General features: G+C 51.6%; 1 protein-coding gene across 1 annotated transcript in view; it reads left to right on the top strand.

Moving 5' to 3' along the window:
• The first annotated feature begins 4244 nt into the window (after positions 1 to 4244).
• PLEC (plectin) overlaps positions 4245 to 14349 on the top strand; it is an 82821-nt gene continuing 72716 nt past the window's right edge. Inside the window, 1 exon segment of the mRNA XM_043975003.1 lies at positions 4245 to 4913. Coding sequence (XP_043830938.1) covers positions 4391 to 4913 — 523 coding nt within the window. The 5' untranslated portion in view covers positions 4245 to 4390.

Here is a 14349-nt window from a genome sequence, read left to right as displayed (position 1 = left end):
TATCTTGTAGAGGGAATTCTGGTTCAGTTATGAGTTGGATTAGTTGGCCCAGTGACCTTCTTGCCAACTCTGATGAGTCTGTTAAATAGGAACAGGACTATAATTCCTTTCTTCCCTCCTGCTCATGGTTGGTCTCAGTCTTGGATACTTGGTCCATATGAGAGGACAGATGCTGGGGAGCTCCGGAATATCAAATAAATATACTTCTGGAATAAACGGGGAGGATTCAGAGCTGGTCACCCTCACCCCCAGGCCAATTTGATTACCTTTACTGGGCATGAGCTGGAGGGGTGGGGTGGGAAAGAAGCAGAGGTGGGCAGTTTTTTCCTCCTGCTAGCAGAGACCAGCTTTTGGATAGGTCAGAGTGAAAATTTCTCCCCTTCCTTTTTTTTTTTTTTTTTTTGTGGGGCTATGGGAGTTAAGTGACTTGCCCAGGGTCACACAGCTAGTAAGTGTCAAGTGTCTGAGGTCAGATTTGAACTCAGGTCCTCCGGAATCCAGGGCTGATGCTCTGTCCACTGCGCCACCTAGCTGCCCCAATCTCCCCTTACTTTTGGTAAATATGAATCTACAGCTGGATAGGACATTGAAAAAAAGCTAATGATTTTAGGCTTCCCCTAGAGGAGAAGCGTCTAGATCTAGATATGAGAGTTTTGCTCTCCTTTGTCCTGCTCAGCCCATATCTGGAGTATGGTGTTCAGGTCTAGGTGCCACATTTTAAGAAAGATGTCCATAAACTGGATTTCATGGTGGTGGTGTTGGGGGAGGGGGCGGTGACAAGGATGGTGAAAGATCTTGGGCTTATGCCATTTGAAGGTTGACTGAAAGAACTGGGAATATTTCATTTGGAGAAAAGAAGACTTGGGGCTGACTGATAGCTGTCTTCATGTATTTGAGGGGTTGTCAAATGGTGTTCCCCTCGGGTAATGTAAGCAGTTGAGGGTTTGGGTTTTTTTGTCTTGGTCTAGACAGCCAAAGCCTCACTTATGGTGGGTGAATTATTGTCAAACTGAATAAAATCGAATTGAAGAAGGATTGAATTTAAAGTTTCTCAAGACATGTTCTCTCCTTTGAGCCTTGCAACAACCTCCTAAAATAGGTGCTAAAGGCATTCATTGGTTCCGTTTTATTGATAGGGAAACTGAGACTTAGAGAGGTTGAGGGACCTGTCACACTGCTTGGTCGCACAATTTGTAGGTGTGAGAGGCAGAGATGAGCTCTCAAGTCTGGTCTTCCTTCATGATATTAATCCTCAGAAACAAAAGGGCGAATTTGTGAATTTGCCTTTGGTGAAACTTACAGACCTTGAACCACCAGGAATGGGGAAGACAAGATTGGGGGGAACTTGATAGCTGTCTTTAAGTATTTGAAGCTCTGTCACATGGGGAGGGATTAGGTGTGTTCTCTTTGGCCCCAGAGGGCAGAATTAGCAACACTGGGTGGGGAGTCTGAGAGAGACAAATTTAGGATTGATGTAAAGAAAAACTTCCTCACAATGAGAACTGTCCAAAAGTGGGATGAGTGGCTCAGCAGAGCCGGCGACCACTTGTTCAATATGTCATAGTGGGGATTCCTTAGTGGGTGGGGGTTGGAACAGTCCTTTTCCAACCCTGTCATTCTGTGGTTTCCTGCTTCTTCTTGGACCCAGAGAACTGAATAAGAAGCACGAAGTACAAGTTTCAAAGAGCTTTGGCTCAACGTCCCATTGAGTTAGAAAACTTTCTAACCTTTAGAGCCTTCACAAAGTCCAATGAGCCGACTCTAGAAGCCATCTAAGCAGGCAAAGGATAGATGATGATCCCCATGTTGGGCATGCAGTTGGATTAAATGACCTGAGAGGTTATGTCTTTCCCAACACTGACATCCTGTGAATCTTTGGTTGGGGGTCGGACGGGGGCTCTAGAGCAGGGATTCTTAACCTTAGTTCCAGGGAGACTAGATAGATTTCAGGGGGTCTGTGAACTTGGAACTTTTACTGTTCTGATAACTGCATTTCACTATAACTGTATTCCTTTGTATTTTATTGTATGCATTTAAAAATCTTATTCTGAGAGGAGGGGTCCACGGTTTTCACTAGACTGCTAAATAGATCCATGACGAAGAAAAAGATCAAGCACCCCTGTTGTAGAGGGTTTGAAGGAGAGAGAAATGGGGAGGGAGAGTTCTCAATCTCTGAACCTTAGGGGATTGATTGCCTTTGGTGTCTCATTGACCAGCCATCCTGGGCTCTGTCTCTTTCTCTCCTGGGAGCTGGTCTTTTCTGAACCCTCTATCTCCCTGACACTGGGGGAAGGCACTGGGGGAAGGATGTCAACAGCCAAGATGGTTTTGAACGTGTTCCCCCAGACTGTGCCTCCCCCTGTGCCCTGCGGTGCCAGGGCCTCTCTCCCTCCTTTCCTCCCTCCTCTCCTATCCCTCTGTGGTCTGTGGGAACTGGCCAGACTCAGCTCTGACTTCAAAGTTTCCACGTCAGGGGGTGGGGGATGCTCTGTTTGCCTGTGTGCTCCCTGCTGCCATAGCGACCGCCCCATTAAACCCGCCCCCCACGCCTACTGCCTCCTCCTCCCTCCCATTCCGGATCTGGCCCCCCCCCCTTCTCCCAGCTGCCCTATTTATCACTGGACTCTGAGATTCTGAGTGTGTGAATGAATGAGAGGGTGTTTCATTGGGGGTGAGGACGCATATGTCTGCCCACACCTGTCTCCCTTGGTTATTTCTTCCACTAATTGCACCCCCCTTCCCCCCCCCCCCCGTCCCTGAACCTCTCACCCACCCTGGGAGTGTCTCCCATTCATGCTTCCCTCCTCATCTTCACTGTGTCCCACACATCCCTTCACTTCCCAGACCTGTCTCCGCCTGCCCCTCCTTACCCACTTATCCATTCCTCCCTCCCCCCACCGGCCACACACACCTGTCTCCTCCTTTCTTGCTGACACCCACCTCGCTAATCCTCTTTCCAGCTCCCTTCAACCCTCCCCCTCTCTGCCCACTCCCCAGTCCCCAGCTTCGGCCCCCGGGAACCTGAGGCCGAGGCCCCCAGGAAGAAGTGTGTGCTCAGCATCTCCCACCCCATCCAGGGCCTGTTCTCCTCTCCCCTCCCTCCTCCTTGGAATGTATGGCTACGTGGGTGGGGCAGAGCAAGACAGCCTCAGGGTCATTTTGATTTCCCGATGGCTGCTGGAAAGACAGATTCTTCTGGGCCAGGCTGCCCAGTTCTGTTTGCTGTGGGGGTCACCCCGACAGCCCTGCCCAGCCTCCTGAGGCGCCTGCTGATCCTTGGCTCCAGGATGCAGGTGGAAGTTCTTTGGCACCTTGGGGAACAGAGTGTTCAGTGCTGCTCTTAATAAAACTTGGCACAGAAAAAGTTAAGGGGAGGGGATTTGGACTTGAGTCAGGAATGCTTCCTGGGTGTTGGGGCACCTGCGCCCCTCTGCAGAGTCCCCAGGAAAAGCAGAGGGTGGGTGCCCGGGCCCTGCTGCTGGGGCAGCTGCCCTTCTAGCCGGGCTGACCTAGTCTGTCTGACCCCTCAGGGACTAGGGAAAACGCTTCCTTCCCAAAGGATTTGGGGTAGGGGGAGAAGCAGGGGGAATGCTCTTTCCTGCCTCTAAAGCTAATGCCTCTCCCTCTGAGCTCCATCACATTCCCCTGCCCGGCCCAGCCTCAGCCCCCTCCCAGGGTCTTCGCTTAGCTCTTTGTCTTTTTCTGCTGGGACCCTGGAGCCTCAGACCTTCTGCTCATTCAGCCCCGACCCAATAGTCACTGACAACCCCATCTTACCGTCTCCCCCAAACAGGCCTCCCAGCCCCTGTTTGGTGCCTCCCCCATCTTCTGTGTCAATGATTTCCATCTGGCCCCTGCCTCAGCACCCCCTCTTAAGATTGTTGAAGGAAGTCTTTCCAAAATGAAGTCATTGCTGTTAGAGAAGGGGTGCATCGGGGGAGCTGAGCCCCCTCATCCCCCCTTTCTTTCTCTTCCCCCAAAGCACCCTCCCCAGCCAAGTGGCGGCAGTCTGGCCGGGAGGGGCAGCGGACCCATTGGCTGCTGAGTCAGAGGGGGCTGGGACTGAGCTGCCTGGCAGGCAGCGCTGAGGGGGTGGGGCCCGGGGCCCAGGCTGGGCCAGGGAGATCCACGGAGCTCAGTGCGGGGCATGTGCTAAGTGCTGTCCCTCCCTGCCGTCTTAGTGAGGAGCCTGTGCTGCTGCACTCCCACCGGCTGCCCTGCTGTTCATTCCTGTGCCCCGCCTGCCTGCCTGCCGGTCGGCCGCCTGCCTGGCTCTAGGGAGAGGAAGCTGCCTATCCAGCTTGCTGCTGCCTCCCTCTTCTCCCTGGGCTCCACCCGCAGTCCCAGCCAGATCACTGATTCCCCGGTTCCCCATTTGCCGGTCTTCACCATGGTGGCTGGCATGCTCATGCCCCTGGACCAGCTCCGGGCCATTTATGAGCTGCTCTTCAGGGAAGGGGTGATGGTGGCCAAGAAGGACCTCCGGCCCCAAAGCCTGCACCCCCATGTGCAAGGCGGGGTCACCAACCTGCAGGTCATTCGGGCCATGGGCTCACTGAGGGCACGAGGCCTGGTGAGGGAGACTTTTGCCTGGCGCCACTTTTATTGGTACCTCACCAATGAGGGCATTGCCCACCTGCGCCAGTACCTGCATCTTCCCCCCGAGATTGTGCCTGCGTCCCTGCAGCGTGTCCGCCGTCCCGTGGCCATGGTGGCTCCTGCCCGTCGGGCGCCCACTCGGGTGCAGACAGTGCAGGGACCCCTGAGCTGTCCTCCCAAGCGGCCTGACAGTGCCAGGGAAGAGCGGCAGGCCTATCGCCGGAAGGAGGATGAGGAGGTGACCGAGCCACTGGTGGTGCCTGCTTCCCGAGGGGGCCTGGCACGGAGTGCCCCAGAGCCCACCCCTGCGCCAGGTCAGCAGCCCCCTGTCTGGAAAGGAATTGGGGGTGGGACAGCTGGGACCCTCGAGCTTGAGGGACCCCTAGGGAGCCTTAGGGATCTCTGTCACTTTTCTTGGGTGGGGGGGACCTCAAAGAGACCAGCAGGTGTCACCCTCTCTCTCCTGGCTGGATGCTCAAGCGTTGCCAGGGGTTGGCACGAGGTGGGACATGGGCAGGTCTGGTGGTCTCCTTCCCTCTCCTCCTCTTCCTCGTCAATGGGCAGAGCCCCGGGCACTGAGGCTGAGCTGGGAGCAGGGTGCAAGGGGCCCAGTTTAGGGCCTGAGCATTGGGGGTGCTAGAGGCAGGCATGCTTCTTAGGGCTCTGGACAGGCATGGACAGCTGCTCTGAGCTGGCTCCGCCCCTGGCCCAGTACTAGTCTCAGCCTAGGGCCCTGTTCCTCCCCAGCCTCTCTCCCCCGGGGACCTGGCTCAGGAGGGTGCTTGAAGCTAGAAACTTGGGGTCCCCTCTTCTCCAGCTCAGCATAGATCCAGGCTTGGGAGGCCCCCTGGGGGCTTCCTGAGGGCCCAGGGGCAGGATGTGGAGGTCGGCAACATTGGTTTTTTTGTATCCTGGCACCAGCACTTACTAGTTTGTGTCACAGTGAGTCATTTACTTAATCTCATTAGGCCTCAGTTTCCTCATCTATAAAATGGGAATAATAATACCTGTATTACTTACCTCAAAGAGTTATCCCCGGGAAAGTGCTTTGTAAATTCTCTTCTTTTCCCCCAGTTGCCTTCTTTGCCATCCTCCTATCCCTTCTCCGGGCTCCTCATGTTCCCCTTGCCTACTCCTTCCACCCCCACCCTTCTTTCTCTCCTTGCAGTGCCGAGTGTAGTAGAGTGGAAAGAATGGTGGATTTGGTGTTAGAAGGTATGGAGTTGAATTCCCAGCTCTGTCATTTAGTACTTCTGTGACCTTGGGAGAATTACTTAACCTCTCCAGGACTCGGTTTCCCCCACTATAAAATAATGAATTTGGGTAAGACAGCTTCCTTCTCTGCCCCCCCTACCCGCCCTTTCTCTGACCACCTCTCATTCCCCCTCACTTCTTCTTCCTTTTGCTCTGACTTGACCAATGACCAGGCTGTCTCGGGCCAGCCTTCTCCCCGCCTCTTCCCTTATTTTATATTCTGATTGGGTAGATAGGTTACTGCCTCCAGTGACCCTACCTTGCCCCAAATTGGGGAGCTTCAGTGAAGGGAATAGGAAGTTAGAAGTGGGCCTTGGAAATGATGGGCAGGTACCTAGAATATTAGGTCTAAATGAGGAGGATACTACCTCCCAAGGTAGTTTTATAGAAAGGAAACATAGATGTAGAGAACTGGTCAGGAAGACTTGGGTTCAAATGCTGCCTTTGACACATGCTGATGGTGTGACCCTGGACAAGTCACTTAACTTCTGACTACAGGAAGTCAGCTCTTTCTAAATTTTTCAGTCTTTTTTGAGGGAGTTTGCTCACTAGATGTTTCCTCATATAGATGAAATCACAGGTCTAGATTTCCCTCCCTATACCTCCTCTCCCCAAAAAACCTAAATCACTTTTCTGTGATTGTTCTTGCTTCTGCTCACTGGGATAAAGCAGAATGAGTCTAATCCCTCTTCCGTGTGAGGGAATACAAATACCTGAAGAAAGCTATCACGCCCACCCCCATCCCAAGTTTTCTTTTCTTTAGCTTAGACATTCCCAGGCCCTCCAATCCATCCTTCTATCTAGAGTTTAATTTTCAGTCCACTCACCCTCTGGACATGCTTCAGGTTGTCAGTGTCCTAAAATGTGGCATGTAGAACTCAGTGGGGCAGAGACCCTCTCTGTGCCTCCTGGACAAAGTGGGGCTTTATCTGCAGTCCTGCACTGTGGCTCCACATGTAGCTTGAAGTCCAATGATACCTCCTGGCCTCTCTTAGAACAGCTTTTCTCTCTCCATGTTTCCCTCTGCCTATTATTTGTGCAATTGACAACTTGAACTCCCCACTTCAGGACTTTGCATTGATCCCTATTCAGTTTCATTGTTGTTAGAGTCGGCTAAGGAGTGACAGGAAGGATGCCCAGGGAATGGTACAGGGCCGTGGAGCCCGAGGGAGGGATCCCAAGAGGTAGAGGGTTCATCCATCAACCCAAGGGGTTGCTCTGAAGAAAAAGGGGGTTGTGTGAAAGATGGGCCCCTGACAGAATAGGATGGTGAAAAGCCTGTGCCTGGAGATGTGTAGCATGATTCTGGGAACTGCACTGGGTGATTTAGTAAGATGACACAGTGGGAAAAGGAGCCCAGAGGACCTGGGTGAAAATCCCACCTTTAATGCTTCCTACCTACGTGACCTTTGGTAGGTCACTTAACCTGGTGTTTGGGTGATTAGGTGGGGAGGGTATTATGCTAAAGGCCTCTAGGAAGTGAAATGGAATTGGAGTCAGGAAGTCCTAAGTTCAAGTGTAACACTAGCTGGGTGACCCTGAACAAGTCATTTCGTTTCTGTCTGCCTCAATTTCTTCATCTGTAAAACAGTAATAGTACCTACCTCCCAGGATTGTTACAAAGATAAAAATGAGATAATATTTGTAAAGCATTTTGCAAACTTTTTTTTCATTTTGCAAACTTTTAAGTGTAATATAAATGCCAGCTATTATTAGCTATTCTTATTAGATGACCTTGTAGGTCCTTCCTAGTACTAGATCCGATACTGTGGTTGCGGGTAGGAGAATAGATATTCCTCATGATCCTGTAAGCAGTGTGGTATAATTTAAAGAGCTCTGGATCTGGGGTCAGAAGAGACTCTGAGGGGGCAGCTAGGTGGCGCAGTGGATAAAGCACCAGCCCTGGATTCAGGAGGACCTGAGTTCAAATCCAGACTCAGACACTGGACACTAGCTGTGTGACCCTGGGCAAGTCACTTAACCTTCATTGCCCTGCAAAAAAAAAAAAAAAAAAGATTTGGATCCTAATTCCACCTCTGGTGCTTACTAGCTGTGTTACTAGGGGAAAATCCTTTTAACTTCTCTGAGCCACATCTGCAAAATGGAGATAACAATGACCTGCAGTACTTCCCTCAAAGGGTTGGGGTATCATTGAGGATGCTATGAAATGATGTTTGCAAAGTGCTTTGCCAACCTCCAAGTGCTTTGACACACTGCCGGGTCTTCTTTCCATCTTCCTGGAGACTAAGGCAAAATTAGGTCCTCAAGAGCCCTCTTGTGTTTGGCCACAGTTACGGCCCCTCTTGGAGGAAAGCATCTATTAAGTGCCTACTATATGCCAGGCACAGTGCTAAGTACTCTACAAATATTGTCCTTTTTGCTTCCTGGAAGTTCAAGGCAGCCCAAGGACTTAGGAAATCCCTTCAGCCAGGATGCCTGGGCTCCTCTCCTCTACTTTATTCCATCTGCCTCTTCATCTTTCTCCCTTCTCTGTCCCTGACAGCAGGACAATTTGTACAGTTCAACTCCTGTGGTCCCCTGCTCACAGTGAGTGTGGTGTGAGGCCTGGTATTTCCTTGTCTCCCCTCTTTTTGTAGATGTGGTGATCCCGTAGCCCCTCCCTTTTCCATTCTTTCCTTTCTTCTCTCTCTCCTCTCCTCTCCTCTCCTCTCCTCTCCTCTCCTCTCCTCTCCTCTCCTCTCCTCTCCTCTCCTCTCCTCTCCTCTCCTCTCCTCTCCTCTCCTCTCCTCTCCTCTCCTCTCCTCTCCTCTCCTCTCCTCTCCTCTCCTCTCCTCTCCTCTCCTCTCCTCTCCTCTCCTCTCCTCTCCTCTCCTCTCCTCTCCTCTCCTCTCCTCTCCTCTCCTCTCCTCTCCTCTCCTCTCCTCTCCTCTCCTCTCCTCTCCTCTCCTCTCCTCTCCTCTCCTCTTCTCTCCCCATTCTCCATTTCCCCCTTCCCCACCCCTCCCAGCTCCCAGGCTTCTCTTGGGCAACACTGCCCCTGGGATATGGAATTGGGGTTGGTGAGCCCAGACCCCAAAGAGTAGTTTTGCTGTCCTGCCTCAGTGATGAGCCCCCCCCCTCCCTGCTGCCCCTCAGCCTCGCCCCAAGCACTGCTGGTGACTCAGCCTTGTGGCCTGCCACTGGAGCATGCTGTCAGCTCAGAGTTTCCAACAGGAAACAGGGCAGCTGGGGCTGTAGCTCCAGGCTGAGTCAGCCAAGGACCCCAGCCTCCTGGCTCCCTTTGATGGCCCCACCCTACCGCTCCTGGCTCCCTGCAGGCATCTGCTCTTTCAGGGGAGGACCTGCCCTGTGGCCCCCTTGCTGTTCGGAGGTCTTGGCTTCCACCTGAGTGTCCCCTTCTCCCATCTCTAACTATCTCCGTATCTTCCCTCTCCATCCTCCTTGCCCTTTCCTGGGATTCTTACACTGGGAGTTGAGGCAGAAATGGGGATCTTCAGTTAACCCCATATGATCTAGCTTAAAGCCCAATCTAGGGTGCTCTCTTGTTGCCCTGGCCCATCTGTGTCTGTCTCTCCCTTCTGGGCACGCTTCCCTTGGAGCTGCCAATAAGGCTGGACTGGTTCTTGGCTTTAGTTGAAGAACCAGTTCCTTTAGCCGAAACAAGGCCCTCTCCGTGAAGTCCACAGCATCCCTGTTGCCTCTCCTCAAAAACCCTTCAGAACTGGCTTTTTCGAGAGTTCAGGGTCATGACCTCCCTTTTCTGGTCTGACACCTGGGGTCCTCTCACATACCTTCCACCAAATCCCCAGGCTGAGAAGGCATCTGTACCAGAGCATCTTTGCTTGCTGAACTCAGTCCCTTGGGTTCTTTTGGTGATGTCCCCAGGGCATCCTGCATCCACCACACCATCCTGCAGTTTTCCAGAATTCATGTACCTTGCTCATTCAGTAATAGACAGTTTTCCTTTTTAAGAAGAGAAAGGTAGTTTCATCACAGAGGCTGGATGGACCCCAGCTGTAGGCCATGGGAGAAGTTGGGGTGGGTAGGGGTTACCGTAGAAGTCAGGCCATTGGTATTGTGAGGTGGGAGTGGCTCGATAATGCCAGGGACTTGTTGAGGTGAGCCACTGCTTATAGGCATTTTCATTGAGGCCAACTGACAATCTTCCAGCCGATGCCCTGAGGAAAGGGGTAGGGAACAAACATTGATGAAATGGCTACTACGTGCTGGGCACTGTGCTAGGCACTTGACAGATATCTCATTTGGGTGGATGCTGTTATTATCCTCATTTTACAGATGAAGAAACTGAAGCAGACAGAGGTGAAGTGACTTGCCCAAGGTCACTCAGCTGGTCCGTGTCGGAGGCTAGCTTTGAACTCAGGTCTTTTTGACTCCAGGCCCAGAACTTTATCCACTACACCACCTAGGTGGGCAGGAGACAAGGCTTTGAAGACGAATCTGAAGGGGCTGAGCTTTGTGGCATTATAGGATTGGGGCAGGGTTAGGGCTGTCCCATGGGTGTGGGGAGGACTCTGGGTGCCTGTTCTTGGTGGTAGGGCAGGCAGCGAGGCAGGAGGGAGGGAGGGAAGAAGGAAGAGGCCTTTAGGCCAGAAGTTGTTGGGGCTAGTCTGACTCGTCTTGTCTTTGGGCCTGTGTGACTAAAGAGGGGCTGAACTGGGTGGCAGCAAGGGCTGTGAGGAGGAGCTGCTGCTGCTGCTCCCAGCTCCCCGCTCGCTCTCTCTTGCTCGCTCACAGCCTGTGGCTGGCTTCCCTCTCTCCCGCCCTCCTTCCTGCTCTTCCCCTCCTCTCTGCCTGTCGGTTCATTCTGAGCCACTCTCACTGCTCTCTCTGCTGCTCGCTCCTGGCCTGCGACTTGAGGGCCATGGAGATGTATTGCATGGAAGAACTAATCCAGCGTGGTCAAGGTAGGTGAGGGTGCTTGAGGGCCTGGCCCCCTGGCTGTACATGGGTGGGTGCCTGCCTAGATGCCGGGACCCACCACATCTGGGAGCCCCAAGAACCCAGGAAAGCCTGATATGCTGGGGTTTCCTCTGGGGCCTCAGTCTCCCTTTCTGGGAGGTTGGGCAGCTAGCATAGTTAGGCCATGACGTGTCCTGATGTGCGTATCCCCCTCTTGGGAATGCGAGAGTCAAGGGGAGCCACTGAGTCTGTCCCCATGAACAGTGCGTGCCTTTCACCATCCCAGAGAATTCCCTGAATACTAGCCTGGCAAAGGAAAGAATTTGGTGGAGGGGTGGAGGGGGGGTGGAGGGGGGCGGGCGAGGGGGAGGGGGTGCTGTAGTCTGTAGGAGTGGGGAAAGTAGGGTGGGGCAGCCTGGGGTTTTTTGGTCTTCGTCCTACAATAATGAAGGTCTCTGAATAGCAGAATACCAAGGGGAAGGGGCAAGACTGCTTCCCCACAGGACTTTCATTGTTCCCATGATGCTGCCTGGGCTATGCTTGTGCATGTGATTTGGGGGGGGGTCCTTTAGTGGGAAAGCCTCTTGTTCAAGTTGGGGATGGTTCTCTGCCTTTTTGCCTGCAGGGATTCCATCAGATGGGTCCTATTGATCCTCTCTGATGTGGGGTCTTGGAGCCTTGGGGTCAGAGGCCCCCAGAGAGCCGGAGCCAGGCTCAGCACACAGCGCACATGGTACAGGTGTCATCCATGCTGTTGGCAGGGCAGTACCAGGAATTTCCTGGAGGCTTTCTCACGACTCCCAGTTGAGTCAGCAGCTCTCCGTAGACTTGGCCTGAACATGTGATGGGGGTGAGAGGGCAGAGGAAATCTGTATCCTCTGGTTCTTTCTGTACCTACCAGATAGTTCATGCTTATTCTTGGTCCATGGAATCCAACCCTTCCCCTGGGGCCCCCGCCCGGCCTTCCTGGGCTGGACCCCATTGCCCCTGAATCTCTGGGAGCTGCTTTCTGGGAGGTCCCTGTGGAAAGATCTTAAAGGGCCACCAGGCCCTTCCCTTTGAGGTCTCCCTGACTACGCGTGCCTAGCATGGTGTGCTCCAGATGTCTTCTTCACCAGAGTGAGCAGGGACACCGTCCTCCATGATCCTTGTTAGCAGCTTCCTTGGCACAGGCTGCCTCTGGCTGGGAAGGAAGTTTGGCCCTAGCTTCAAATGAGCTCCGAGCTGATTGTTGGCCCCAAGCACATTTCCTGGCCTTTGCCACTTAGGGACAACAGGAGCTGTGGGAATGTCTTTCTCTGTTGAGTGGGTAGGGACAGGAGTACTCAAGGTGGTCACTCTCTTGCCAGTTGTGTACTCCTCTCTTCTCATCATCTTCCCTCCCCTCAGTGGGCACAGTATCTTGAAAGTATGGAAAATTTGGAGGCATCTCCATGGAGTGGGGGTGGGGAGGAGAAGAAGCAACACCTTCTTTCCTCTAGGTGAAGTGGGTACTTGCTCGCTTCAGGTCGCAGGGTCCTGAGCCCACAACCTTCCATACCCATGTGGAATGACAATTGGGTCAAGGTGTCCCCTGACATCTGGTTAAGGGAGAGAGGCCAGGGACTTTGAGAGAGTGTAATAAAGGCACAAGACCACCATGGAGTCCTTCCAACCCAGTCATGACTCTCCGCTGGAGACACTTAGAGGCCACCTCAAAGGTTGAGGCATTCTTCAATCCGTTCCAAATCAACAGACTATTCTTAAATGCCTATTATATACCAGGGTGGCATATGGCATGGTGGGTAGCCAATTGACTGCAGAGTTAGGAAGACCCTCATCGAGGCCTTGTGTCTAAAGCGCACTGGCTGTGCAGCTATCCCTGGCCAAACTACTCAACTTCTCACTCGGCAGTTCACTAGGACGATCACTTGCAGAAAACTGGTTGGCCTGTATTGACATAGGGCTCCACCAGTGAATTCACAGGCCCTGAAATCATAGGTTTGCTAAAAAAAAGAGATTGCCAAGACACTATTCTAGGGGCTGGCAATGCAAAGACTAAAGGGGAAAAAATCCTTATCCTCAAGGAGGTTACGGTCTAGTGGATGTCCCAGTGGCAGCCTCCAGATGGAGGTTCAGGGCCCTTGGAGCAAGCTCATCCAGCTCATCTAAATGGATGTTGTGTCATTGATGTTGCCTTTCCACCTGACTTCTCCACCTGGTCCCCCCATCCTCCTACCCCTCCAAGGTGGTAGTTCTGTATGGCCTTTCCCCCCTAGTACTCCCTTATGAGAACCTAAAGCCTGATGCTTAAGAGTTAGTTTGCCTGTCTTGGTTTTAAGCATTGTTACATTGTGTTAACCTTGGGGATTATTTGTTTGGGTGCCCTTATGGGGAAAATAGTTGGGAGAAAGGGATTGAAGGGAGCTGTCCCAAGAGAAAAGGGAAAGATGTAAACTTTCAATGTTTTCTAGCCTCCTGCTTCTGATCAGGGGCTCAGACCTGAAGGGGAGGAGAGGAAAGAATTAGAATTTTATTCATTATAATTTCCCAGAGCAGGGAAAGATTATTTATTCTGGGAAACCCATCTAGGCAGTGAGTCAGTAGGAGGGTGGGGACAAATAAAAATGACTGAACAACTCTCTTCCCTACACCACCCCATCATAGCTTCAGATCAGTTAGTCGCTTTATGATACCATTTACCATTCCTGTGACTTTCTAGAGGAAAACTTCCCTCCCACTCTTGGTTCCTCCCTTGCCACTTTCTCCCTTTATATGTTTTTTTTTTAACTATCAGAATGTAATATCTTTGAGGGCAAACTTTTTTCTTGCTTTTTGTATGTCTATCCCCAAGGACTTTGCATGGGTAGGGTTAGCATAGAGTAAGTGTTTAATAAAGGCTTTTCAATCGACTTATTTGCCTTCATATAATGGCATTCTGGAGGAGATATTCTGTAGATTTCCTTCCATGCATTTGGAAGTAATTTCCTATTTTAGCATTCATCCTGATGACTTCTTCCTGCAGGAAAAATAGACTTTGCTATTCTGCAGTTGATCCTTTCTGGCAGCCATTCCGAAGCAAGTGAGCGACCATGATGAGCAAGTCACTTCAACTTTCTGAGTCTCTGTTTCCTGTGGGATGAGCCTAATAGTACCCACATCCCAGGGCTGGTGTGAGATGAGTTAGTGTAGGTAAAGCAATACCTAAAAGGGTCAGCTGTTCTGGTTTTTTTTAATTATCTGGGCTTTGGCAGCTGTGCCTCGGCCCTCCCTTTGCCATCTCCATGCCATCCTATGGATGGAATTCCATGTATATCCTGTGTCTTCAAAGGAGCTGGGAAGGGCTTAACTGCAGGCAGTAAGGAGAACAGGGGAAAGCAAATCACTGCCTCTTACAGCAAAAATGTCTGCATACAAAAAAAAATCAACAAAATTAAAAAAGAAAACAAAACAACAAAACTAAAACAAAACAAGAAATGACTACTTACAAAAAAATCAACAAAATAAAAACAAAGCAAAATCACCACCAACAAAAAAACCCATCCCCAAACCATACAAAACAAAAAAAGAAAAATGACTGCCTAGCTTGCTCCAGGAGCCTCTCCAGAGTGGTCCATTTCTTTTTCTCAGTGTTCC

This window comes from Dromiciops gliroides, chromosome 1 (assembly GCF_019393635.1).
Source record: "Dromiciops gliroides isolate mDroGli1 chromosome 1, mDroGli1.pri, whole genome shotgun sequence".
Lineage (NCBI taxonomy): Eukaryota > Metazoa > Chordata > Mammalia > Microbiotheria > Microbiotheriidae > Dromiciops > Dromiciops gliroides.
The sequence above is the reverse complement of the archived record's forward strand: the minus strand, read 5'-3'. Positions and strand labels throughout refer to the sequence as shown.